This window comes from Ictalurus punctatus, chromosome 18 (assembly GCF_001660625.3).
Source record: "Ictalurus punctatus breed USDA103 chromosome 18, Coco_2.0, whole genome shotgun sequence".
NCBI classification, from domain to species: Eukaryota; Metazoa; Chordata; class Actinopteri; order Siluriformes; family Ictaluridae; genus Ictalurus; species Ictalurus punctatus.
Genome location: NC_030433.2, coordinates 1,311,241 through 1,339,101, shown reverse-complemented (window position 1 = coordinate 1,339,101; position 27,861 = coordinate 1,311,241). Strand labels below are relative to the sequence as shown.

The 27,861-nt window shown below is 41.3% G+C and overlaps 2 protein-coding genes across 2 annotated transcripts; both read right to left on the bottom strand.

Moving 5' to 3' along the window:
- Positions 1-678: 678 nt before the first annotated feature.
- zgc:122979 (J domain-containing protein) lies at positions 679-4,613 on the bottom strand. The gene is made up of 4 exons (XM_017493371.3): positions 4,086-4,613; positions 3,352-3,598; positions 2,567-3,069; positions 679-1,453 (listed from the first exon to the last, which is right to left on the bottom strand). Exons 1-4 carry the CDS (start codon positions 4,176-4,178, stop codon positions 1,220-1,222), a joined length of 1,077 nt encoding a protein of 358 aa, XP_017348860.1. The 5' UTR covers positions 4,179-4,613; the 3' UTR covers positions 679-1,219.
- A 5,348-nt stretch (positions 4,614-9,961) lies between these two features.
- On the bottom strand, positions 9,962-25,865 carry thbs4b (thrombospondin 4b). Its single transcript, XM_017493370.3, has 22 exons — positions 25,555-25,865; positions 23,065-23,262; positions 22,572-22,858; positions 22,024-22,126; positions 21,779-21,861; positions 21,628-21,679; positions 21,156-21,304; positions 20,717-20,854; positions 20,068-20,145; positions 19,736-19,888; positions 19,414-19,518; positions 19,197-19,304; positions 18,815-18,974; positions 18,101-18,219; positions 17,775-17,827; positions 17,299-17,492; positions 15,702-15,880; positions 13,455-13,503; positions 13,113-13,309; positions 12,648-12,820; positions 10,450-10,589; positions 9,962-10,358 (listed from the first exon to the last, which is right to left on the bottom strand). Exons 1-22 carry the CDS (start codon positions 25,631-25,633, stop codon positions 10,300-10,302), a joined length of 2,856 nt encoding a protein of 951 aa, XP_017348859.1. The 5' UTR covers positions 25,634-25,865; the 3' UTR covers positions 9,962-10,299.
- Between the last annotated feature and the right edge of the window lie 1,996 nt (positions 25,866-27,861).

The window sequence follows — 27,861 nt, the reverse complement described above, 5'->3', positions numbered from 1 at the left end:
ATCTCCTAGTACAAAATGCATGCACTGCTTATTAGTAAGTGGTGGTCACACTGGAAATTTACCTCACTGTTACTGTGGAAAACAAATTTGCCATCTTGTCTGTCACTAGGGTATTTGTAAAATTCTGCTTTTCTCTTTGCCTGCTAGGATTGCCTTGTTAGCATTTCTGCCTCGTTGTACTACATTTATTGTACGACTGCTTTTTTATATGATATAACCAAAGAAGACCTAGCTTTATAACCTCTGTCAAGTCACTGGCACTTATTGTCTGAATATTCAAGTGATTGCACTTGAGCCAACTGTTTAAATAAGATCTGTTCACTGTTCCTGTTTGAAACAGGAAAGATCAATTAGCCATGGCTATAAAACTCATTGCACAACAGCTTAGATACCATCAAGGGAGTTTTTTAGGAAAGATGATTTTGTGATTCATTTGATTGCATAGTTATTTGTGCAGTAGGCAGTCGATATTAAAGTTATTGCCTAATATTGTTGATAGAGATTGTTGATCGAGGCTAGCGTTTGCTTAATACTGTTCTTCCCAATTCTTGAAATGCAGGCCCAAAAGCGGGATTTTATCAAGTTGAATCATGTAAAAGCACAACACTGCAGGGCTGAACCATCAGAGTTACAGAAGTCTCATTAGGAAACATTATCAAGTAATGCAGTGACAAAGTATTTTTTTTTTATTTAATAAAGTCTTTATTTGTACATAAAAAACATGCTTTCATACAGTCTTCGCCTACATGCTAGATTATACAGCACACTGAAATCTTTATATAATTATCCTTTATAAATAATTCATTGAAACATGACACAGGTTCTCTCATAGAGACTAATTAATTTGACGATTCTGTACACAAGTACAAATTTGTCATTGTTGAGATGGTCATCATAGGAACAGCAATTTCCTACAGGAGCCCATCAAGCCCTCTCCCATAGAGCATGTCACTTCCTGCTACATACAGGATGTGTTGATACTTCAACACAGTAGCACCTCTGTGTGTCTGCGTTTGCATGTACCTGTCTGTATTATGACTATAGGTGGTACAGTATGTCTGAATGCGATGTGAGTGTTTGTCTAAAATCTATGGACTACCTATGACACTTGTATTTTGTGCGTATGTGTGTACAGTCCGGCACACAATATGCCTCACAGAGACAAAACTTGTTTGATGCTGCAGCCATCAGTAGATCTGTGTGGGTCTGCATCTTCGTGTTAACACTGTCCAAGGCTGTGTTTGATGATCTCTTTGCTGGACGGTGGGATACGCTCAGGAAACACCACCTGGAACTCGACCAACAGGTCACCACGCTGGGCTGAGTTCTTAGCCCGGGGAAGCCCCTCCCCTATTAGTCTTCTCACCGAGCCAGGTTTGACGACATCACTACAGGGGACAGGTTTTGTCTGTCCATCAAGTGTGGGGACACTAATAGTACATCCACATAATGCCTACAGAAAGAGAAACAGAAAGAGATGGAGAAGGTTAGTATTATTTCCTACTATATCTTAGTATGATAAGCATGAACAAAATGGTTTCATCATTACAAATTGTTTTTCAGAATGAAGATTATTTCAAATAATTGCTTGAGTATATCTGTGAGACATCGCCGTGCTAGAGTATGCGTTAGTGTTTCCTGATCATTTGAGAATACCGAATATTGGGTTTTTTGTATTGCATAATGTTGAGTCGAGATTGAATGAAGAGAATGTGGGTCAGAGTGAATGAACCGCTCCTGTTATGCAAGATGCCATTACGAGACGGGTGTTGCTAATGTGTTCCTGTTCTCTTGTTCTCGTCTGAGTGGGAGAAAGGAGGAGGGAGGAAGTGCGTGGGAGACAGATGAGAGAGATGAGCAAGGGAGGGTGAGAGATGAGCAAGGGGGGGTGAGAGATGAGCAAGGGGGGGTGAGAGATGAGCAAGGGGGGGTGAGAAACAGCAGGAGAGAGGAGTTGGGAGGAGGAGGCGAATGTGATGGTGCGAGACAGTCGAGGAAAGACGAAGGGGTGGGAGACGAGGGTGAAGAGAGTGTGAGACAGACAGATGATGATAGGAATGAAGAGACAGAGGAATGGTGGGGGGGATTTCAGAGGAGAGAGCTATAGAGATGTTATGAGATGTTTGTAGGGAAAGATTGATCATGGCAAAAAGGCTGAGTGATTGATTTCAATTGAATTGAAATGAAGCTCGAAAGTTTGTGATGGGGAAAATAGAGAGCGATTTCCTTCTGAGACGAGGGAAATACCAATAGGAGATGAAGATCAAGGGACATGGGGGAAAAACAATGAAGGGAAGGGAATTCATAATTAGAGATCAGATGTGAGAAAATGACTAAGAGTGAATGACAAATGAAAATTGTGTTTGTGTGTGCAAATGTGTGAAGATGCTAAGAGCTGCAGAGGGAAGATGAGGAGAGGCAAGAGGCGGAGGAGTGTGTCTGCGAGCCTGCGGGAGATGGGGAGCGTTTCTAAATATAGCCACAGTGCTCTGCAGAGGCTTATCATCTAACAGAGAATGAGTGGGTGGAGAACAGGACAGGCTGTACTACTAGCACACACACTCACCTCTCTAAGCGTTATGGTGGCTGTGTAGACAATGTTGGACCCTTCCCGTCTGAAGTGAGTATGCTTCTTCTCTTTGACCACAAACGTGAGGTCATTCGAGCCATGTCCAGGTGCCCCATGTCCCTCCCCTGGAAAGGTGATCTTTGTCCCTTCCTTCCAGCCTTTCTTCACCTCTACATCGATTACTCGTTCCTCTGGCTGAAGCACGTTCTTGTCTGTGGGCCGGAGCCGAGTGACCTTCACGCGCTTCGTAACACCGGTCAGAATGTCTTCCAGGGACACGAGGAGGTCATGCACTTCAGTGATGCCTCCAGGGTGGGACCCTGTCTTGTTGTTATGGTGACGACCCAGGTGGGGTTGAGGGTTCCTCAGAAACGGGTTGAAGAGGTCCTCGTCTGAGTCAAACTCAAAGTTGAAGAACATGCGCCAGGCATGGGCGTCAGCCTTGGGACCATTGGGGGTGGGGTCTGCTTTAGCAGTAGACATCGGTCCCTTAGTCAAACCTGGAAGAGAGAGGGCGTGTGATTGTGTTAGTTTTCTCTTGGCCAAAAGAATGGTGGATATTTCCCCTTACATGAAATTAGTAGGTGAATTTCCAGAAAGGGAGTCAGGAAATGTGTGTGTATGTTTATGTGGAAATGATGGGTTGGGGATTAATTCATGCATTCTGCACACAGTCGGAGCTTTCAACATCTGTCTAAGTTGATCCATGTTTCAAAGTAGTGTGTGTGTATGTGTGTGTGTGAAAATGGGGATAGTGTGTCTTTTAGAATGCAAGTTCTCACCTTGCTGGTCGTAGAGGCTGCGCTTCTCGGGGTCTGTGAGGACCTCATATGCTTGGGCAATCTGCTTGAACTTCTCCTCTGCATCCGCGTCTGAGTTTTTGTCAGGATGATAGCGCAGTGCCAGGCGCTTGTACGCGCGTCTGATCTCCTCCTCGTTGGAGTCGCTCGACACTCCTAACACAGCATAGTGGTCCACACACACTGGTGAAGGAGGAGGACTGGGTATCTCAGGGTCCTCATGCGCCTCCTGTTCAGGGAGAGAGAATAATAAATAAACTGTTAAGAGCAGGTTTCTGTCTTTTTAGTTGCACATAATTCACCCAGTTATGGAGACACTTGGTAAATTCAGGTGTGTGATCAATTGGACACCTGCCCAAACTATTAGCGATGTTTGCTGGTCTTTTAAACCAGAGATATTCTCAGCTAAATGCACTCTGCACTAAGGGGGGAAAATATTGTACAGGGACATTTTTTACCCTTTGGTGTATTACCTCAGTGACAACAGTTATAGAAGCTTAAAATCCAAGTTTACAACTTTTCCTCTAAGAGTGTAGTACTCAGGAAAAAAAAAAACAACCGTTCAAAAATTCTGACCAGCTTCATTTACAGGAATTCATCAGACATAGGGCACAAATTACAATACTGATGGACTGCGATGGCATGCTGTGTAGAATTATAAAAATTTAAATAAACAGATCATGAAATAAGAATAACCAAATTTTGGCGCCGCTCACCTCTGAGGACCAGCTTTCCTCGCCGTGGATCACTCGCACCTTGCACTTGACGTTCTTATGCTTCACGCCAAACTGTGTCCAGATGAGAACCATGATGGCTATCGGTGCTGTTGGTGCTGATGCTGTCGATAGTGCTGTAGCTCGAGCCGGCTCTGGGTAACCTAGCTACTACTGACTGCATCTCTGCTGCTGCCGGCGCGCTTTTATACCGGCGCGGCAGACACACACACCACCCACGCTGCGTGACCGAGCTTTCCCGGGCCCGCCCAGGATCTGCACGAGAGGGAATACCGTGCTGGAAGCCGAGCTGTTCTCGCCGCTCATTGGGGGACTCTGCAGCGTCACGCGCACAAGGCGGCCCGGCGCTCCATGTGAGGAGACGCTTCCGGAATTTTAAAATAACCCATCGCTCTCTCTCGCTCTCACACAGCCCCCTCCTTCTCGGCTCTCGGATTTAGCTCCTATTATAATGGATGTGGCGAGACGGGAAGCTGGTACTCCTAGCTATCCCTTTTTTTCTCCTTTTTTTTTGTAGATGGATTAAACTATTGAATTATACAGCCGGTCTGGGCTCATTTATTACAGGATTACACCATTTCCGCAAGATTAGTGCTGTTATACAATAGCTAGGCTATATAAATGAGCCGAAACCCGAAATGAACATGATGTCCCTTTTTATGTGACAGTTATAGCCAATAGTTTTATAGTTGCATACTCGTGTGTGTGTGTGTGTGTGTGTGTGTGTGTGTGTGTGTGTGTTAAAATAATGGAATATAAACTATAAATTGACTATAAAGACTACAAAGTCTAAGACTAAAATCTATGAAGTCTCTCTCTCTCTCTCTCTCTCATTATACTCCCAGGGTACAACCTGTCCCCATCCTTGTCACTGGGGTGGCGCCCTAAAGGGTACATCTCCTCTTAGAAATCTTTAACTTAGACATGTGCACTTTTAAAGCTTTATTCTAAAAAAAAAAATCTAGCTCCGTAATGATTAGTTACCGTAATGATTTGAAAAGTATACTGTATCCACGTTTCCAGGTGAAATATTGCATATATTCTATATCATTAATTCGTGGTTTTCTGTTCAGTAAATGTGCTTACTACAGTGTGTAGTTTGTAAGGTGTGAGGGATAACATAGTAGTGGTGATCACACTGCGTGGTATTCAAACAGTGCTTCACGTGAGCAAAAATACTCCTCTCCGGAATATGAAGGCAATATGATTCCTCGTGTCTGTGTGCGGTAACTGGCCGTTGATTACATGTACATAAATGGCAGTATTTCCTCAGTCGTGACGCGCGCGGCCAATAGCAGATGGGAACACCGCAGGATTCCCGTTGCTACCGGAAAATGAGACAAATTTGGAGAAGATGCACCTTGCGGTAGCGTCAGAGAAATGTTCTCGGCCAGATTCCTCCATTTTGAGGAGAGAGAGAGATGCGAACGAGTCGCAGGGATCTGACTAACGCGTTTCAAACATTTATTTTAAATATATTTTTTTTAAATATATATGTATATATTTATACAGGCGGCTTAATCTTTTATGTCGCATTTTGATAGACGGTGTGGATCGTGTGGAAGAACCAGTCGGTGTGGGTTTAGTGTCATTTTGTTCAGAATACATGGCACTCGGTCTGAGCAAGTGCGAGTCTTGACAGCTTCGAGACATTTGGCTCAAAATAGGGTGTGTGTGTGTGTGTGTGTGTGTGTGTGTGTGTGTGTGTGTGAGTGAGTGTGTGTGTGTGTGTGTGAGAGAGAGAGAGAGAGAGAGAGAGAGAGAGATTCGACAGCTCAGTGTCATCTAGTCTAGAATAGGGCTGTGACTGAGTCGTGATCCCCTGTCTGCAGTAACCTTTGGCGCGTGAATAGCAGATGTCCAGAGGGCTTTGTAAATTGTAGTTATTGCCCTGTGTGTGTGTGTGTGTGTGTGTGTGTGTCTGTACGTGTGGATGGGGGGTGGGGGGGTATTAGCCTATCTTGATGGGGACCAAATGTCCTCCCCAGAAGGATAGGAATGTCTGAAAACTTTTGACATTTGGCTGGTCCCCAAGAGGAAAACTACTTATTTATTCATCATCATCATTATCTTAAATACAAGCTACAGCTTTAACAATACTATTATTATTATTATTATTATTATTATTATTATTATTATTATTAATAATAATAATGTTAATGTTTCTTTTCTGAGGTTAAGGTTAGATGAAATTATAACATTCATTTGCTGCATTAATAATTATCAGTGGAAGGTCCTCACAAGGCGCGCGCGCGTGTGTGTGTACACTATTATTACTGTCGACTGGCGTGCGTGGGCGTGACTGGACCTTAAGGTGAAGTTAGGGCATGTAGAAACACAATATAAAAATGTATCACACTTGAATGGTTGCACATAATGGTGTTCTGATATAGGTTTCATCTGTCACTTCTTATGAAAAGCAAACAAAACTTATAGCGACGGCATAACACAAAGACACGTCTTCTACACCTGTGTCCATGTGCAGAGATTTCCACTGTCTGTGTGTGCGAAAGAAAGAAGGAGAGAAAGTGTGGTGTACAAGCTGAGCTGTAGTCTAGTGTTCCGTTCACGGGTACTGTCTGTCCTATTCCCCCCTCCCCTAGCGCTCTCTCTCACACACACACTGTGTGTGTGTGTGTGTGTGTGTGTGTGTGTGTGTGTGTGTTAAGTTTGAGTCACGACTCTGCTACTGTAGAGTGAAACTGGGCAATCACTGAAAGTCGCAGAGGAGCAGAAGAGTTACAGGGGAAAAGAGTTAGGGTAAAAGATCAATCAACTAAGCATTATGTGGAATGACTAGTAATATTGACACATTGTTCTTTTTCGGATACAAAACGTCTTCTTCAGATATATCAATTCAACAAAGATAAGATGATAGATAAGCAAATTACAGTTTGATCTGAAAATGACATATCCTGCAAATACGAGCATCATGGTATTATCTGTTCTAATGCTGTAACAAATAATACTGCTCATAATATGCAGACGACATAATCAAATAAATAAACAATCACATGCCTTTAAAGTAGGAGTCTTGATTGTTATCTGCAAAGCGCTCCAGTATGGCTGCAGACGTTCATTCCAGCCAAATAGGAGGCCCACTTGATAGTTGTTTGGAGCCCAAGATGAACTGATTAAACAAGTGGAAACAGGTGTGACTCCTGCCTGGTTGGAATCAAAGCCTGCAGCCACACCCCTACTTTAAAGTGTAATATGCTAAGAAAGAGTAGACTGGAGACTGTGAAAAGGATGGAGACAGAAAGAGACCAATGGAAAAACCAGAATGTGGTGCCACCTGTTGGCCATGATGAACACACACATTCACTTAAACATAATTTCCAGACTATGCAATCGAGACATCTTAAAAGCGCTTGCCTTTCATTGCAGACTTCCTAACCATATCCTTAAAAGTCCTGTCCCATTTTTGCAACCCTGTTTTGTGGTAGATGTGCACTTTTTAGTGTCACCAGCTACATCACTCAAATACATCTTACTTCCGTTTCACTGTGCTGATCTGATGGTGCACACTTTTTTTTTTTTTTTTTAAAGTAATGTAGAAGTACCTCTTTATTCTAACCAAATCTAATGTCTTATCTTTGCTCTTGCACGTTGGGGCTATTATCTGTGTATGACTTTCTTTTGACTTAAATATGACTTTCCTTTTCAACACTTAAATAAAACTTTTTCAACAGCATGAAGTTGGTTAAAGTTAAAGAAGTTGGTCTTACTCAATATCACATTATGCCAAAGTTGAAAGAAATTCCAGAAATGATGATGAAGAAGGTGATTGAAAGACATCAGTCTGGGAAGGTTACAAAGCTATTTCAGAGGCTCTGGGACTCCAAAGAACCACAGCGAGAGCCGTTATCTCCAAATGGAAAAACTCGGCACAGTAGCGACCCTTCCCAGAAGTGACGACCTTCTAAAATTCCTCCAAGAGCACAGCGACGACTCATCCAGGAAGTCACAAAGAGCCAAGGACAACATCAAAAGGACCTACAGGCCTGTCTTACATCAATAAAGGTCAGTGTTCATGACTCCACTATCAGAGAGACACTGGGCAAAAATGGAATCCATGGAAGAGTGGTGAGGTGAAACCCACTGCTGACCCAGAAGAACATTAAGACTCATCTGAATTTTGCCAAAACACTCCTTGATGATCCTCAAACCTTTTGGGAGAATGTTCTGTGGACTGATGAGTGGAAAGTGGAACTGTTTGGTTGACAGGAGTCCCGTTACATCTGGAGTAAACCAAACACAATTCCACAAAAAGATCATCATACCTACGATCAAGCATGGTGGAGGAAGTGTGATGGTGTGGGGATGCTCTGCTGTTTCAGGGTCTGGACAACTTGCATCAATTCAGGGAAACATGAATTCTGCTCTCTACCAGAAAATCCTAAAGGAGAATGTCCGGTCTTCAGTCTGTAAGTTGAAACTGAAGCGTAACTGGATTCTGCAGCAAGACAGTGATCCAAATCACAGAGTAAATCCTAGTCCTGGAAGTAAGTGAAAGACTGATCTCCAGTTATCAGAAGCGTTTGGTTGCAGTTATTGCTGCTAATGGTGGCACAACCAGATTTAACTTTTAAGCGGGCAATTAGTTTTTCAGACTGTTGATAGGTGTTGGATAACTTTTTTTTTTTTTACTTCAATAAAAAAAACAACTGTATTGTTTGTTTACTCAGGTTGCCTTTGCTTTATGTTGTATTTTGTTTGAAGATCCAAAACGATTTAATATGAGATACTCAAAAATAGAAGAAATCGGGATGAGGCATATACTTTTTCACACAACTATATGTATTTTAATACAATTATTTGCTATTTGTGGAAATAATGGACTATTTCACATATCTGGGGTTTCTTACAATGATTATAAATGTGACAGTCTCCATCTGGCATTTTGATAGAGCACGCCATCTGGGCAAAATGGCTGGAGGCACCAATTGCCTCGATAATCTCCTGGCAAACTGTTTTCTTGTCCTGACTACTCAAGTGAACCCAAATGTACTTTTTATGCTGCTCTTCATTTCTTCCACAAAATCAGCTCAAGGGTTTATATATGAGTTCAGTGGAACTTACATTTGAACAGATAACAATTTGATGTTCTTTGTAATCAGCAGTTGTAACTGGATGTCCACATGTAGCTTATTACAGTAAACGTGCTTTTTTTTTTGTATTTCACACAAATATATACAGTGTCCCAAAAGTGTCCATGCATAGGGAAAATAATTTTTTTTATACATACTGGCCCAAGCCCTTTGTGTATACCTTTTCACTCATACTCTGTAACCGCTTTATTCTGATCAGGGTCATGATGGATCCAGAGTCCCAACCCTGTTGGGAACGCACCCTGAATAGAACCCCTTCACATCGCAGAGCACCGTGCACACGTGTATTTACGCAGTGATTCACACCTAGGGCAATCTGGTATAGCCAGTCCACCAACTTAGAAAGTGGGAGGAAACCGGGAAAACGTGGAGGAAACCTACAACAACATTGGGACATGGGGCGGCTGTGGATCAGGTGGTAGAGCGGGTCGTCCACTAATCGTAGGGTTGGCGGATCGATTCCTGGCTCACGTGACTCCACATGCCGAAGTGTCCTTGGGCAAGACACTGAACCCCGAGTTGCTCCCGATGGCAAGTTAGCGCCTTGCATGGCAGCTCTGCTACCATTGGTGTGTGTGTGTGTGTGTGTGTGTGTGTGTGTGTGTGTGTGTGAATGAGAACCAGTGTAAAGCGCTTTGGATAAAAGCGCTATATAATATATGCTATATATATATGCAGACCATTTACTATAACAAGCCCTTTCTGTATAATTCCACAGCTCATTTCAGAAAAGAACCCAAGTACTCATTATGTACTATGAAAATTTTAATTTGCTCACCCCTTTAAGAAGAACAAACAGCAGAGACGGCTTGGTTACAGTCAAATTTCAAATGTAAATAAATGACGATGAGTCTAGAAACTTCACTCTGTATGCAGTTTAAAAAAAAAAAAAAGAGTAATACGATCTATCAGAAATGGGTGAATTATCAAAAGATACAAATTGTATATACACATATCTTAACCCTACACACACCCACTGTGAACAGACTGGTGTTACACACACATACACAACTACCTGGCTGTGTCACACACAGATACATAACCACCTGGCCATGCGTGGAGGTGTGAGATTGTGCGTGAGGTATTTACAGAGGATACAAGACTGGCTGTGTGCTAAACTCCTGGAAGTCTTCTGGAATAGTGTCTGCAAAATCAAAATCACAGGATTTAATATAATGTGTGTGTGTTTGTGTGTGTGTGTGTGTGTGTGTGTGTGTGCGTGTACAAGAGCTCACCATTGCAGCGGTACTTCAAGTTGGACCATATGATGTTCTCCTGAGAGAAGCAGAACACGCCCAGTCTGCCTCCCCTCATTGTTGTGTCGATTGTCACACCAGAGTCTGCTACCAATTCCGTGCCTTCATAGAAACGTACCCTACGCACACACACACACACGTCATTTTCAAATAGGCTCATCATGCACTTACAATAGTAGAGGCCATGTGAGTGTACGTTCAACATCGTTAAATGAGGTCTGTTTGTTTCTTCTATTTTTGTAGCAGTTGTTTTTTTTTTAAAGCTGAAGAGTGCTGCAGGGGTGGAACTTCTGAAGAGCCACTTCTGAAACAAACAGAACTATGATGACAAACCTGCGTCAGTTATTTAAATAGATGAATTGCACTTTATTTTGGAAGTTCTGTTAATGGCATTTCCATTTTCAAATGATCGAAGTTTATAAATTAAATCTGACTCATTACAATACAGTGGTGCTTGAAAGTTTGTGAATCCTTTAGAAGTTCTATATATCTGTGTAAATATGACCTAAAACAACATCAGATTTTCACACAAGGCCTAAACGTAGATATAAATATAAAAAAAAAGCACCCAATTAAACAAATGAAATAGAAATATTACACTCGGGCATTTATTTATTGAGAAAAATAATCCAATATTACGTATCTGTGAGTGGCAGAAGTATGCGGACGTCTAGGATTAGCAGATAATTTGAAGGTGAAATTATAGTCAAGTGTTTTTAATCAGTGGGATGATAATCAGGTGTGAGTGAGCGCCCTGTTTTATTTGAAGAACTGGGATCTATCAAAGGCTGATCTTGTTTGTGGAAGGGTATCACGGCATGAGCAAAGGAGATTTCTGAGGACCTCAGAAAAAGAGTTGTTGTTTGCTGATCAGTCTGGAAACGGTTACAAATCCATCTCTAAAGAGTTTGGACTCCACCAATCCACAGTCAGACGGAGAATGAGAATTATTCCCCTCCTCAGGAATGATCAACCAACAAAGATCACTCCAAGAGAAAGACGTGTAATAGTCAGTGAGGTTACAAAGGAACCCGGGATAACTTCTAATCCACTAAAGGCCTCTCTCACATTGGTTAATGTTAATGCTCATGAGTCCACCATCAGGAGAACACTGAACAACAATGGTGTTCCTGGCAGGGTTGGAAGGAGAAAGTCACTGCTCTCCAAAAAGAACATTGCTGCCCGTCTGCAGTTTGCTAAAGATCATGTGGACAAACCAGAAGGCTATTGGAAAAATGTTTTGTGGATGCATGAGACCAAAATCTAACTTTTTGGTTTAAATGAGAAGGGTTATACTTGGAGAAAGGAAAACACTGCATTCCAGGATAAGAACCTTGTCCCATCTGTGAAACACATTGGTGGTAGTATCATGATTTGCGCCTGTTTTGCTGCATCTGGGCCAGGACGACTTGCCATCATTGATGGAACAATGAACTCTGAAGTATACCAGTGAATTCTACAAGAAAATGTCAGGAGACCTGTCTGTGAACTGAATCTCAAGAGAAAGCGGGTCTAGCTGCAAGACAACGACCCTACGCACACGAGTGGTTCTACTAAAGAACGGTTAAAGAAGAATAAACTTAATGATTTGGAACGGCCGAGTCAAACCCTGACCTTAATCCAATAGAAATGTTGTGGAAGGACCTGAAGCGAGCAGTTCATGTGAGGAAACCCACCAACATCCCAGAGTTGAAGCCGTTCTGTACTGAGGAACGGGATAAAACTCCTCCAAGCCGATGTTCAGATGATCAACACTTACCCCAAACGTTTATCTGCAGTTATTACTGCACAAGTAGGTCACACCACATACTGAAAACAAACCACTCACAGAGATGTAATACTGGATCATTTCCCTCAATATATAAATGACCAAGTATGAAATTATCGTCTCATTTGTTTAACTGAGTTCTCTTTATCTGCTTTTAGGATGCTTGATGATGTTTGATGTTTTATTTATGCAGAAATGTAGAAAATTCTAAAGGGTTTACAAACTTTCAAGCACAACTATACTTCCACTCAACCTTCAGTAGTCTTTAAGAACAATGTAGAAATAGTTCTGGCCAGATGCATATAGTTAATGAGATATTTTCCTCTAACAGCTGTATTTTATTCCTGTTATACCACAGTGAGTTATCAAAGATTACAATTTGTTTGACTTTATTAATGAACTCGCTTACCTGATGTACCCCACTTGTGGACGGTGCTGTAGGTACCAGCGGTATGACACTTTGTCCTTCCAGCCGACATTACGTGGATCTTTCCAGAGCAAGCGCACCTGATCGTTAGTGTCACCTGTATGCCAGAGGGAGTTTCTCAAATGTTCACCAGGACCAGACTTAGACTTCACTGCCTAAGAGAGACATACAGATAGGGATGGGAAAGATTTTATTTATACAATTATTATTATTATCATACATTTTTTTTATTGCTCAACATTTAGTTTCAATGTTACTTGAATATATTTGGTCATAGCATAGGAAGACCTTGATTAATAGGAGCAATATAAGTATTAGTTCTATACATATTACATGTCTATGTATTCGATATATACATGTATAAATAGTGTCTATATAATCCATAGTTCTATAGTTAAAGATAACCAGTTTAGATGTCAACGGATCAGAGGTCATGTAGTGTCGGACCTTCAGTTGAATGCCAGGCTCAGCAACAGCTCTGAAGGGTGTAGCCTGCCAGTACGTCTGCTCCGTTTGCTTCCACATCACCACGTAGAAGCTAGATGAGTCCTGATAGCCGAATATGAAGCCAGCATAGTCGTCGTCAGTCACTGTGTTCACGTGGAACGTGCCCTCAAAGTCAACACCACTGAACGCAGTGTAACCTGAAATCGCAACAGTAGGCCTAACTGTGACAAATTATAGAATGCTCTAAACTCTGGACCGTACAAACGGGAGTCTGTAGGATGAAAGAGTTTGGCTTCATTTTAGGGCAAAGATGTATGTATGTGTACGTGTGTGTGCACCTACCCACAGCAAGGCCAGGGTCACTGTTCATTGTTTGCACAATCTCCATCCCCTGTAACCAAACACATGGGAGGCAAGCATGTTAGACCTACAGAGTGAAGTCAAAGAATGTGTGGCACATCAGACATGGGCTCCTTGACCTGGCTTTTTACAAGCTAAAATTTAGAGAGTACACTTAACTAATCAGCCTCCTTTTCACTCCTTTTGAGTGTGCAGCTTTCGCTGCCGCAGCCTACGTACTCATCACCGCTCCAGTCAGATGCTGCATTACAAAATCTACATTTGAGCACCCTGCTATTTTTACAGTGCTGCAGCGATATATATATATATATATATATATATATATATATATATATATATATATATATATATATATATAATGTGCATATTTTTAAATCAATTTTTTTTGAGTAATCCTTAATCCTTTTTTCTCTCCATTTTTTCTTCCCAATATGGTCACCTGCCAATTCCCACCCACCAGACATCTCTCCCCTATCATATAGAGACAACTACCAAAGGGGGGTAGGTGAAGGCTGAAGAATACATGCTTCCACGAAGACACACAAAGCCAGCCACCCACATCTTTTTGCACAACCGCTCATGCAGTGCCCCTTGGAGGAATGTGCTATCTGCCCTCTTCCACATACATGAGCTCACAGATGCACTTGACTGGTTAGTACCTCACTGACTGACATGGGATAGAGAGTTCGTCATTCCTCCCACCCGTATAGCATGGCCACATTTGTCCTCTTGGCTCAAGCTCTTAGTGAGGAGTAGGAGTTATTCCTAGGAGTCAATAGGCATAGGCATGAAGTCCCATCGCTGTAACTCAGTTACCACAGCACACTCACACCGGTGTTAAATTATAGCCTATGTTTATGAACGACAGCAATAATAATCATCATCATCATCCTCATCATGCTTTGATCAGGTTATTGGTTATACATGACATAATGAAAAGACATAAAATTAATCGATTCAGTTAGTAAATTATATAAATACCAGCTGTCAGAACACAGGCTGTTCGAATGCTAATCAACAAAATTTGATATTTAACCAACAGAACAAAACTCGCTGAATTAATCAGCGATTATTTTGGCACCCATGTACGAGCGAACAGGGATGAGATGAGTCAAGAGGAACAATGAGGCTGGTATTCTGTGACTGACTGAGATTCTGTGATTTACCTCAGGAGATGAGACTACAACGACTGATGTACGGGATGCTTACGATAACCAGGTTTAATTAATTCATTTAATGCGAGTTAAATCAACGAGTAGCAGTTGTTTATAGACAAGTGGTGTGTTGATATGTCCCAGCGGAATTGGAATGCAATCTTTACATGCGATTTTTCTCCTCACGACTGTAAAATGATAGAAGTTTTACTTCTGATTGAGATTCATGCAAACGAGAAACATCATTCAGTTCAAGAAAATCTCTAGTATTCATAAGTATACAGTAGAAAATGTTCAAATGTGACCATGCGAGGCTGTCAGGCCACAACACGCAAGTCTCAGTGCTACAACCTTTCGCTACTCTCATGAATTTAAGACACCTCTGAACTCCTAAAAACTTGTCTATTCAAGAGTACTCATAAGGCCAGGGAAGGCCAGTGTAGGAGTATATTTTCATGATTTCTTGCTGGGGTTATGCATATGGGCACAGGTCTTGTTAGTTGACTCAAACTTTTACACTTAATTGTGGCGTTTAAATTACCCACAGTAGGATATTCCAGGCCAGATATATAGTGGTTAGCACGTTCGCCTCACGCCTCCAGGGTCGGGGGTTCGATTCCCACCGTGGCCCTGTGTGTGTGTGCGGACTTTGCATGTTCTCCCCGTGATGTGGGGGTTTCCTCTGGGTACTCCGGTTTCCACCCCCAGTCCAAAGACATGCATGGTAGGCTGATTGGCATGTCTAAATTGTCCGTAGTGTGTGTGTGAGTGTGTGTGTGAGTGTGTATGCGATGGAATGGCACCCTGTCCAGGGTGTACCCCGCCTTGTGCCCGACGCTCCCCGGGATAGGCTCCAGGTTTCCCTGTGACCCTGAAGGAAGGGTAAGTGGGTATAGAAGATGGATGGATATTTGTACCAGGGATAATATACTATGTTTGTAGCAGGTGTGAGGGCTAGGTTACTTGTTTGAGAGACACGTTTTATCTCAAGATTGAGTTTGTAAGATCAGGTATGCAGCTAAGAACGGACTTTTACTACGAAAGGGTCCATTGACAAACAAAACTGCTGCATCACCTGGTTGAGAACCACCCAGTTGGGGTCGATCTGAGCATCACCCTCAGGGTCGAGCACAACAGTCTGATATGCCCTGAAGTCTGTCAGTGTGATCTCCGCATTCTCAGGACAGTTGTCAATCCTGTCGATCACCTTGTCTTGGTCAAAATCTGACTCACATATGTCACCTACATTGTCATCTGGAGACATGAACAGAAATAGTGCAGGTTAGTACAAACGTTCTTCTTGGTACCTCTGTAGAATGTTAAGTGAAAAACGCCAGAAAGATTCCTCTTTTATTCATAAATCTAGTATCTATAATATTAAAATAATCACCCTATTTTAACCATATTTGACCATAGATTTTGGTGGGTTGACATTATTAATGACTTTTAGCCAACCAACATTAAGTTGAGAGGCTATCACACTTGACTTGTGCTACAGGTTACCATCTAGTGAATTTTTTAGACGAACCCCATAATAGGCAGGTGCATTTCCTATCTCAGTATACAAAGCACACACAGTAGAGCTAATATCATTAATCAGGGTTGCCAGGTTTCAGTTATATCCATCCAGCTACATCTCAAAAACACACAAAATACCTGCAACTAGCCCAAAAGGTGGAAACATTTTTTTGTCTTTTTCACAGCCTTTCCATTGGAAATAAGGTCACTGTGGTGCACATGCATTTCTGATGTATGGACATTATCCACTCCATAAGCCCCCATTTCCCTCTCCTAATCTTTGAAATATATCTTATAATAGAAATAGTTCTGTACATCATAGGCACACTGTATGCACTAGATGTATTAGATTTCATTGTGATTATTTCTATAAAACAATAAGGAGTACTTTTAAATAAGCCTGATTTGGTGTATAAAAAACAAACAAACAAACAAAAAACATAACCTTGGCAACCCTGTTATCATCACTGTCTACTGCTTCTTCTCCATGAAAATGGAATTTAATATGTATGTGGTTTTGAATGAGGACTTTTTTTTTTTTTTTTTTTTTGAGGAATTTGTTGAATGGCTGAGTCAAAGCTCTTAGACTTAAATCCAATTAATTTCTGTGACATGACCTGAAAATTGCTGTCCACCAACTTTCTCTATCTAATTCGGGAGAGATAGAGAATATATGCATGGAGGAATAGGAGAAAATGCCAAAATCAAAATGTGCAAAGCTCATGAAGAAACAATTCAAAGCTGTAATTGATTCGAAAGAGCAATGCACAAAGTATCGACTCTAGGGGAGTCGATACTTATAAATTAAGCATTGTTTAGATTTCTTTATTTATTTATCACATTTTTCGATCATTCTGAGGATGTTTTTGTCGAGAATTCTTTTGTTTTTGCTCTACACTGAGATCAAAAGACGAATATGAGACGTCTTCAGCATGTCTGCAGTGTATAGCAAAAACACTTTCTACTGACCGAAGCTTCCAAGATTCAACTAGACGCATTTGGTGCGTAGAGAAATTGGACAAGGTGAATCCAAAATCCTCATTTTTCCCTTACCATGCCCTCTACCATTCAAGTGAACATGACTTTTGGTCAGGCAGATTCTGACTGGTCTGATCTCAGGGAACACTTGGGCTTGGCGGACATGCTATACTCACTGTTGTCGTCTGTTTGGTCAGGGTTGGGCACCAGGCGGCAATTATCAGGGCCTGGGGGAAGGAAGTCAGGGATGCCATCATTATCATCATCATCATCACACTCGTCACCCAGTCCATCTTTATCAGTGTCCAACTGGGAGCTGTTTATCACCAATGGACAGTTGTCCTTTGAATCCTGATGTCCGTCACCATCACTGTAGAGCAGATTTAAAATATAATAGTCTAACATGGTACAAGCACTATACTGGGGGGAAAAGGAAACGGAGTTACACAGAGTGAAAAAGTGCTTTTGTGTGGGCTAAGACTGACACTTTACTTTTTTTTTGTTTTTTTAAAGTTTAAACAATGAAGGAAAGCTGTTGTTTTAACTTAAGCGCTATGCTTACGTTAGGATGGGATCAGGCAAAGTAAGCCATAAACAGAAAGTGAGTGGTAGTTCGGGCATGTAGTTAAAAAAGATTGATCATTTTGCATACCTGTCTTGATTTGTGTCACAAGAGTCTCCGACAAGATCGTTATCAATGTCCGACTATAAGAAAAAGGAGTGGAAAAGAAGTGAAAAGTGATTTCAATAATCTTTTTCATATGTTAGGAATGTCAGCTACTCGTGCAATATTAATGGTTTAATATGAGGCTTTGTACATGGAATTTGCAAATGTCAGATAATACACGGATTTTTATATATATATATATATAATGCGAATTGAGAATGAGAATTAATTAGGTTGGTGTTGGAAAAAAAAAGAATTTTGTCACTGGTTGGGGTTGAGAAAGATTTCTAAAAAAAAAAAAAATATCATGCCTGGTTGGGGTTGGGAATATCAGGGCAGCTGTCACAAGCGTCTCCCACTCCGTCTCGGTCTCGGTCCCGCTGGTCCCGATTTATCACTCGTTGACAGTTGTCCAGGAAGTTTTTAATACCTATGAGCCAGTTACAAAACACATCAGAAGCTCAGTATCCAATCAGACGTACTGAAATAACCCAGGTCAATATTCATTTGTATTTTATATAACTTGGACCTAAAAATTTTTTTTTAGAATAGCTTATTCTGTTTGATATAGCTTTTGTATATTATTGTATATTGTTATATGATTGTATATTGTTCTATTGTTTCTTCATATATTGCTTATGGATCTTATTATTTGTAAGGCTTCCTTGAGTGTCTTGAAAGGCACCCATAAATGAAATCTATTATTATTATTATTATTATTATTATTATTAGTAGTAGTAGTAGTAGTAGTAGTAGTATATACAGAATTCAAATTAGAATAATTGGATGGTCCCAACAAGGAAAACTGCTTATATATTTGTTTGTTTTAAAAAAAACTGCAGTTTTTAATTTTTCTAACTAAGTAAAAAGGAACTAAAAGAACCAAGAGGTTTCCTTTTGCTTACTGATGTTTAGGTTAGGATTAGCTTTAGATGTAGGCATAGCAATAATTCATTTATTGGCTGCAGGGACCTCACAAGGATACTAAGACAAATGTGTGTGTGTGTGTGTGTTCAGTTTCTCACCGTCTCCATCCATGTCATCATCACATGCATCCCCAAGGCCATCTGAATCAGTGTCTCGCTGGTCTGGATTCTCAATGGTAAGGCAGTTATCACATGCATCACCATGGCTATCCTTATCACTGTTTATCTGATTCACATTCGGCTTCAGCCAGCAATTGTCCTAGAGTGCGTACACCCGCACACGCACACGCACACACGTCACAATAAATCACAGAGGGTCAGACGTATTTAAGAGCCAAAGAAAAAAATTGATGAACTTATGAAAAAGCTGTACTACCATCTGGTGACATTCTTAGATGGTCCACTGGCCCAAAACGCTTGCTAAAGTCAACATAGGATTCATGCTCATCTGCAATAAAACACATGTTGTATGTGTGTGTACCTGCTCGTTCAGTATTCCATCTCCATCAGCATCTGGGTCGCACGCATCACCTTGTCCATCTGAATCGGCATCTTCCTGTCCTGAATTTGGCACCATAACACAATTGTCCTAAAACGCACACACACACACACACACACACACACACACACAGTTAACACACTGCCACTATCACAAGTCTCAGTCTACGCTGGTCATGTTGCATCATAGGCATTGTTACCTTTTTGCAGGTAGGATCTCGGCAGCGAAGCTTCTCGTCTGGGTATCCGTCAATGTCAGTGTCCTTTCCACATAGATAGCCATTTCCTGCCCAGCCAATACCACACTGGAACACACACACACACACACACATAAATATTTAAAAACACAGTCTTACAATTGAATTCAGTTTTGGTGGTTTGTGGTCTGGTTTGGCATTTGAGCATGAAGACAACATTGTGGTTGTACGATCTGACAACGATGGTGTAGTCTATTTCTTCAGCACCATTTGTGTCTGTGTTTGTGTCTGTGTTTGCGTCTGTGTATGTTAGTTACTTAGTTACCTGGCAAGTGATCGTGCCATCTCGTTCCTCAATGCACTGCGCGTTCGGATCACAGGGGTTCTGCAGGCGATTCCCACAACTTTTCTCTGGCTTGCAGCCTCTCACTTGGTCACCGGTGAATCCTGTTTTACAGCCACCACAGCGATATGAGCCCTACACACACACACACACACACACACACAAGGTTGTATTATACATGTGAAAATGTGCATGTCTCATATATTACACAACCAAAAAAATGAAAGGCTTTGACTAATGTGCTAACATTAGCAAAAAACTCAAGTCTCTGCCTACACCAAAAAGCAACAATAGGGAAGAATAGCAGCTGTTACCATCGAGTTCAGGCAGACTGAATTGGCCGTACAGCCTCCATTATTCGGCCCGCTGCACTCATCAATGTCATCACACACCTGTGGTTAGAATAATGGTTGCATGAACCAGTAAATATTACTATATATGGGCATACCAAAAATCAAGAAACGCATTTACATCAAAAACATGTGAATGTACAAACACATACCCGAGGGGTGTAAAGCAATACTTTAAATGCAAAATATTTATTTGTATAATGCTCCTAATATCCATATCTGTATCTGGATTTATGTAGCATTTACCTTAGGGTGCTTGAGAGGATATTATTTTTGTTTGTACCTGCCTGCAATATTCTCTAATGAATAAACAAACCACCATGAGCCTCATCATGCAGTTCACTCAGGACTGCTGCATGTTAATAAACATGCTTTATTATTATCCGAGCTCCGTATCTGACAGCTCGCTCGGCCCCGCATGAAAATAATAATTTTTTTTTTTAAAGAGTGCAACTTTTTTTTTTTCTTTTTTGGATGCATTCCATGGATACCAGCCCCTGTGCACAGCTTTAGTCTCAAAAATATTAGCATTTGTATTGGTTTAAAACACACGATCTGTTCAAGCTGAATAACGTATTGATATCCTAATATATATACACACACACACACCAACCTGTTTGTGTGTCTGTGCAAAAGCCACTCCCACACCTTCCACTGGTTGACCGGTGTATCCGTTAGGACACGCCTCACAGCGGAACCCGGGAGCCGTGTTTACACATTTCACACCCGGGAAACAGGGGTTAAACTGGCACTGTAAAACACACAAACACCCACGCACACACACACACACACACACACACACACACACACAAAGGTTTCAAATACAGAAAATGTTCATAAGGGACACATTCACTGGGGGGGGGAATGGATATTTCTGAGAGTAATAATAAACAATGGATGATTTTCATGAAATTAGGTCCTAGCCTTAGAGTGTTATGTGATAACGTGTGTAACTACGTCGGTATTTTGAAAATCTGACATATATATCAGGAGATAATTGCCATTTAGTCCAAATCAGTTTGTCATCTTGTAGTGATTTAGTGAAGTGTTACCTCATCAACGTCGTCACAGCTATAGCCATCTCCGGTGTATCCATCAGGACAGGGGCCACACTCCACCCCTTCCTCCGTCTCGATACACATGTCAGAACGGAAACATACCCCGGGAGCACACTGCTGCTTCACCGTAGTACCACCCAGACCTGCAACACAGCCACCCGGATGTGCACATTTATCGACCATCAAATCTCTCTTTAATAAATACAAGATAAACAGTGACTCTGCAACAGGATGACTGGATTCGGTTTGGGGTTTTTTTTGTGTGTTTTTCCTAGTTTTTATGTCATAACATGCGTATATCAGAGTAGGAAAAACACTATGCAGTACTGATCTCTGGAAAAATCTTGCTGCTGGTGCTCTGGGCTATTTTGTTTAGACCATTTGGTTACCATATGTGGAGACAAATGTTAGGGTCGACGGTTTGAATCCCTAAACATGCCTAACCTTTTGGTTAGAAAAGTCTTACCACATGCTTGACACTCAGAGATTGTGTTTCTAAGGAAGGCAGTCTCTTTCACCTGCGAATACAAATAAATAAGGTTCCGAATCAAAGAGAATCAAATGTGGGAGACGTGACAGAATACAATGGGAGAGTTCCGACTCATATAATACGTTACCTGTTGAACAAGCACGTCCTTCAGCTCATTTATGACTTTGGTGAGCTCCAGCATCTGATTGGTCAGCTGTTTAGTATTGAGCCCTGGAAATATTTGAGTATAAACAATATCTTTAGTGGTAAAAACAATATTAATAATCTCTCTATGTTGTTTTTTTATTTATTTATTTCTATAGGTATTCTCAGTTAACTGGGTCCTGGTTAGGGATACTAACTTTATCAGGTGTTATTATTATTTATTTCTACCTAGTGTCTGTACGGAGTCACTCTGGTGGGGGTGGCAACCCTGCAGCGATGCAACATTCTCTACCGAATCACCATAAGCCAGTTTCAGCTCTTCCAGCTCCTCCTGCCGTTCGAACATTGAAAAAAAACGCATGCTTTGAAAGGAATGTATAAGCAGTTTTATGATATAGTTATGTGACTATGATACCATTAAGTGTACACTATTGTGACATGTGCGTGCAAATCCCAGGAGATTAACAGTTTCTAAAATACTCAAACCGACCCGTTTGTCCTAAACAACCAGGTCAGAGTCACTGAGATCACATTATTCCACATTCTGATGTTTGATGTGAACATGAACTGAATAACATTATCTTGACCCGTATCTGCTTGATCTTATCCATTGTGCTGCTGCCACACGGGTGATGAGCAGATGTAAAGGTGTTCCTATTAAAGTGGCCAGAGAGTGTAGATGTAGTAAACGTTAAGGGAAGTGCAGGAAGTTTCCAGGAAAACGGGATGTTTCCGACAAAAATGCATAAAGTGTGTCTAGTTGTTTATGCGCTTACGTGTGCTTTTCTCTGCATGGTTTTTAGCTCCACCCCCTTGTTGTTATTAAGCCCATTGAACACCGCTGGTAAATCCCTCAGTGTCTCCACCAATCGGCAGTCCAGGTGCAACTCCACGCTCGGCACCGGCAATGTTGCCTGGCCAGGTGGAAAAGACCCCTGGTTGTACGGAACCTCCAGGCCCTTCAGGTGAAAAAGGAGGTGGTGCTTCTCTCCGTCCGCCAGTTTGAGGTTGTTAAAGGTGACGGTAGCTATCCTGCCATCAATGCGTAGGTAACGCAGTGTCGCTAGTCACAGAAGGAGAAAACAATAGATACGGGATTGAAATACACAGATGGTAATAACGGCAAGGAGAGGGAGAAGAAGGATGGAAAAGCGAGAAATCAGTGGAATCAGTTCAGAGGTCGTACTTCAGCTCTTCCAGTGAGAACATGATCCTAAAATTATCTAAATGTTGGATTCAATTGTATGCATACCATTAAAACATGCTCACCTTTGTTCAGTTTGCCCAGAACGGTGAACTCAAAGTATTTGCTGTTGTCTTGTGGGTTATAAAGCCCGAAAACTGTGGTTCCAGTTCGGGGTTGCAGGCGGAATGTTGCGAAAAGGAAGAGCTCCGTCACTCCCTGTTCCGCTAAACCTCCATGCAGGAGATCCGGCAGACAGTCTGGTGATGTCAGCAGGTTATACACTGTAGAGGTAAACGGTTTCATTTTAAATGTGGGAACAGGGAATCCGGATTTGAAAAAAAAAGAAGTCATTTTCGACATATGTTGCTTTAACCTTGACGTTTCCTGTAAAAGTGTCCATACTTCTCTGCCGATAGCCAACATGCACCAACCTACCAAAATTTAGTGGAACGCATCATTCGAACAGTTCTCCAGGAATTGGCACATGAGATTTGACATAGGAATAGATCATCCGTTAATGGTTTGAGGGCCCCTTTGCATAGACGATTCCAGAAATATTCATTAGGTAAAGAGAAGAATCAGAATTTTGTAAGCGTAAATTTACATGTCCTGCTAAAATGTAGTCTCAGTCCTGTAAGATTTCCTATTTACATGTAGGACATCCTTTCAATGTTAAATGTTAAGCGCGATAAAACAGACACCGGTCCTTGAGCCTCTGATGAAACAGCACTCGGATACAGTATATTCCCTGCCCGTGAAATAGACGTCCAGAGGACTTTGACACTCAGCATTATTCTTACACTGGCTCATTTAACATCTTTAATTAGAATCCTATTTTTACTTATCATTTATTTCTTCACAACTAAATAAGGTGTTCCTCTCAACGCTTTGTTTAACACTTAAATCAATACCAAGGCTCGTTGAGGTCTGTAATAATGAAGCTTTTAATGTTTATTCAGCTTGACTCTAATTCAAGTACAGTTCTGTTTTACTGAAAGTAATTCATTTAAAATTTCCAGAAGTTAGCCCCTTTGACCATTGGTACAATGATTTCACTGCCTGAAACTGCAAACACAGATGTCGGTTGTTATGGCGGTGGCTATCGGCCATTGCGCCCCTAACAGGGCTGTTATTTATGTTTCCGTTTATAATAATAAAGGTGCGTGTCGAGACAAGTCCAGCAGCCGAGTTCAGACTTTCATGTGTTCAGAGAAATGCACAGGGAACTTGCCAGTGTTAAACTGACATTTAAGCCTAGACTCAACTTTTTTCCAGTCTGTTGGTTGACGTGCCATACCTGTGTGCAAGCTTTGGCAAGTCCCTAGATCGTTTCCCCCATTCATGCTGGTTCATGTGCATGGTCAGGGCTTTTTCTACTCACTCCAAAACTAATATAATCATGTTTGTGTTTGTTGAGTTGGTTGCTGTGCTGTGAGGTTGCCGTGCCATTACTTTTACGAGCACCTAATCAGTACTAACTACTGTCTGTCTTTCTGGCCACTGAAGGGCTGAAAAGCTTTTTGGGCTCGGAGACCAGGAGCAATGAAATTCAGAGGGTGAAGAAGCACACTACGAAACATTTCAACTCTCTCTCTCTCTCTGTAAATGAAAGATGAATGAGTAGAACTTGAGGTCAACCTGTTGAACCTATCCGAGCTCGGCACCAGCTGCCGTGACCAATCATGAACGTCTTACTGCTTTAAGTCAGTGCACTCAAGATTCTTTGTATGCAGACAGTTTAAAAAAAATCTCTAACATATGTGCAATGCTCGTTTGTGTGCATTTGTGCGCGATACATCTCAGATCAAACCCAGATGACCGTGATGCCCAAGGGCTGAAATGAATTTAACCTCTGATTAGACTTTAACTAGGACAAGATCATCTTGCTTTTTTTGAAATAATGGAACACTATGGCAGATTGAGGCAGGATATTTGAGGCAGAGAATTCGTGTGTATTTAGGTATGATATATCGATGTCAGCATTTGTGTTGTTTGGATTTAATACAAACATTTGATCTCCTCAACCCTGCAAAAATCATCATGAGTTTAACCTGCACACAGCTTAGGTCATGTACACAGTCACTCTCTGTCTGTCTGTCTGTCTGTCTGTCTGTCTGTCTGTCTCTCTCTCTCTCTCTCACACACACACACACACACACACACACACACACACACACACACACACACACACACACACACACACACACACACACACACACACACACACACACACACACTATTTGGCAGTAACCAGAGCTGAATCACTTTGAGGATATACAATGATTGTAGGCTTCATAAACCATCACAGCTAAACAAGTTCAGACTACTTGAGGATGATCAGAAGGATAAAAAGAGAGACTCGAACGTCTCTGAAAAACATAATGAACATCAAAGAAATGTGAAACAGTGAGTTAATGTTAAACATTAAACAATGAATGTATTGTTATATTGGGCAATGAAAGCTTTTCCAAGGTGTTTTAAGGGAGCGCAATGTTTTAAAAGGCAATATAAAATATTATAATGTACTGTGAGGTTTTGAAGGTAATAATAGGAAAGTTCTAAAGTGTACTCACCGGTTGACTCAGCATCCACGGCTGAATTCAAACTGAGAATTAGAGATATGGCTATAAGGAGCTGCATCCTCCCTGTCATCTTTCACACACACCCTGTGTGTGTGGTCTGTCCTCTGAAGTGTCTCTAAGTTTGACTAGTTTGTATATAAATATATTTATATATATATATGTGTGTGTGACTTAAATATCCAGTAAGTGTCTATGTAGTGATGATTTCTTCTGCAGTCAGTTGTTCTGCTTCTCTTCAGTTCTCTCAAAGTGTCTCTAAGGGAGAAAAGGGTGGGTTATGTGCTCCTGTGTGTATTTAACGGGGTGTGTGTGTGTGTGTGTGTGTGTGTAAAAGAGTGAGGTAACCAGTTGTGTATCACATTAGAGCAGCTGTGGTGGGCGGAGTTATGAGTTTAACAGGCGGACCCATGCTGTGGGGGCGGGGCCAGGATTGGCTGCCTTGAGTCATGTCTGCAATTGTTTTGGCAGAGTTTATACGCTTTCATTTGTTTCCCATCACTCTCTCCTTTCGTCATCTCACCTTTCATCTCCTTCTCATGTTTATACATATTTTCATTGCTTTGTCATCGGCAGGTGCTAAAAAGGATGTGGTGATGGACCATTCGGGATTTTGGGAGAAGACTGAGCTGGATAGAGCTGTGATGTTCCATGAATCTGAGGAACTGCAATGTTCTCTGTGATTCATAGAACATATTGCACAAACCTTGTTCTTATATTATAATTTACCAGACTGATCTCATTATTTTTTTTTAAGAGGGAGATTAAATTTCCCCAAACAGACGCATAATTCTTGTATTGAAACATCTGGGCTATTTACTACAGAGAATAATTGTGGTTAATTTTCTTAATGGACGATTGTTGGGGCGGTCGGTTCTTCTGTGGTAATAATTTACTTGAGTAAAAGTAAAAGTGCTATGATTTACTTATACTCAAAATAGCACAGTTACAGTCATTTCCATTGTTCGTTTCATGATTGCCACCGCAGACTTGTGAACACAGGCTCATTATCACCCTGAGAGCATAAAAGCACCGGAAAAGCACAAGTAACTTTTATTTATTCATTTATTTATTTATTTATTTAACAGATTTTTTTTACTGCAGTGGTCCAGTGATAGAACGTTGGATACATTCTTTTTAGTTCTTTTTTTTTTTTTGCTTCCATTATAAGTGACTTTTGAGTTAATTGGTTTTCTGTTCTTTCCTCAATATAGAGAACTGTGTCAAAAATAGCTGCACAGATGCTGTGGATAGAGTTTAGTATTTGCTGAAGTAAGAAGTGGATATTGATAAAACCTGTGTAAGCATTTAAACCACACACACACACACACACACACACACACACACACACACACACACACACACACACACAAAATATTCTGACCACTGATTGCATTACATTGCAGTGGTTAATGACATAATCTCTAGTAGCAGCATATTCTGATCTGTGTATATGATCTATAATTTCTCTCTCTCTCTCACTCTCTCTCTCTCTCTTTCTGTGTGTGTGTGTGTGTGTGTGTGTGTGTGTGTGTGTGTGAGAGAGAGAGAGAGAGAGAGAGAGAGAGAGAGAAATTATAGTCTTTATTAGACTGTGCTATGTCATTAAACCACAGGACACTGTGGGTATGTCTGGACCCAGGTGGGCTACACACATTCTGGAATGTTCTGATTTTGTGTATGTGTGTGTGTGTGTGTGTGTGTGTGTGTGTTTGTGTGTGTGTGTGTGTGTGGGTCCTTTTGTTCCCACAGTATAATGGTGTAATAGGATGCTGTCAGCTCGCTGCAAGTCTACTCTGCTAATGGCTTTAACATGTGTGTGTTATGTGTGTGTGTGTGTGTGTGTGTGTGTGTGTGTGTGTGTGTGTGTGTGTGTGAGAGAGAGAGAGAGAGAGAGAGAGAGAGAGAGAGAGAGAGAGAGAGATAGGGGGAGACGGAAATTATAGACTCCGGCATCTGTGCTTGTTTAAAAGTAGACTGTATGTGCAATGTATATCATGCTTGAAAATGTCTTTATAATACGTGTTACAGTGGTCATTTTAACAGTCCTTGTAATATTCTTTGAATATAGAAGGCCCTGTCATGTTATCCTGCTCCTAAACCTTTCCATGCATCAATTTCTGCTCAATTTCTGTTCATCAGTCCCGGCTATTGAACTCCTGAATGGCTGAACAAATCAGTAGTCCTGGTGCCTGGGACAAGAAGAACCTGCGTCCAGGCTAGATGCCCATGATAATCTGTTTGATGGTCAAACTATGTTTACTAGATAGAGTAATTAGCTTGCATGGATGATGGATGATC

Excerpts from the sequence above, each read along its gene's own strand:
- thbs4b (XM_017493370.3), bottom strand. The coding sequence starts at position 25,633 with ATGACAGGGAGGATGCAGCTCCTTATAGCCATATCTCTAATTCTCAGT. Across the intron at positions 22,859-23,064 it reads TCTGGGCAAACTGAACAAAG|CGACACTGCGTTACCTACGC; the intron begins GTGAGCATGTTT and ends TTCTGTGACTAG. Across the intron at positions 21,305-21,627 it reads CTCTGAGTGTCAAGCATGTG|GTCTGGGTGGTACTACGGTG; the intron begins GTAAGACTTTTC and ends GCTGTGTTGCAG.
- zgc:122979 (XM_017493371.3), bottom strand. The coding sequence starts at position 4,178 with ATGGTTCTCATCTGGACACAGTTTGGCGTGAAGCATAAGAACGTCAAG. Across the intron at positions 3,599-4,085 it reads AGGAAAGCTGGTCCTCAGAG|GAGGCGCATGAGGACCCTGA; the intron begins GTGAGCGGCGCC and ends CTCCCTGAACAG. Across the intron at positions 3,070-3,351 it reads CAGCCTCTACGACCAGCAAG|GTTTGACTAAGGGACCGATG; the intron begins GTGAGAACTTGC and ends TCTCTCTTCCAG.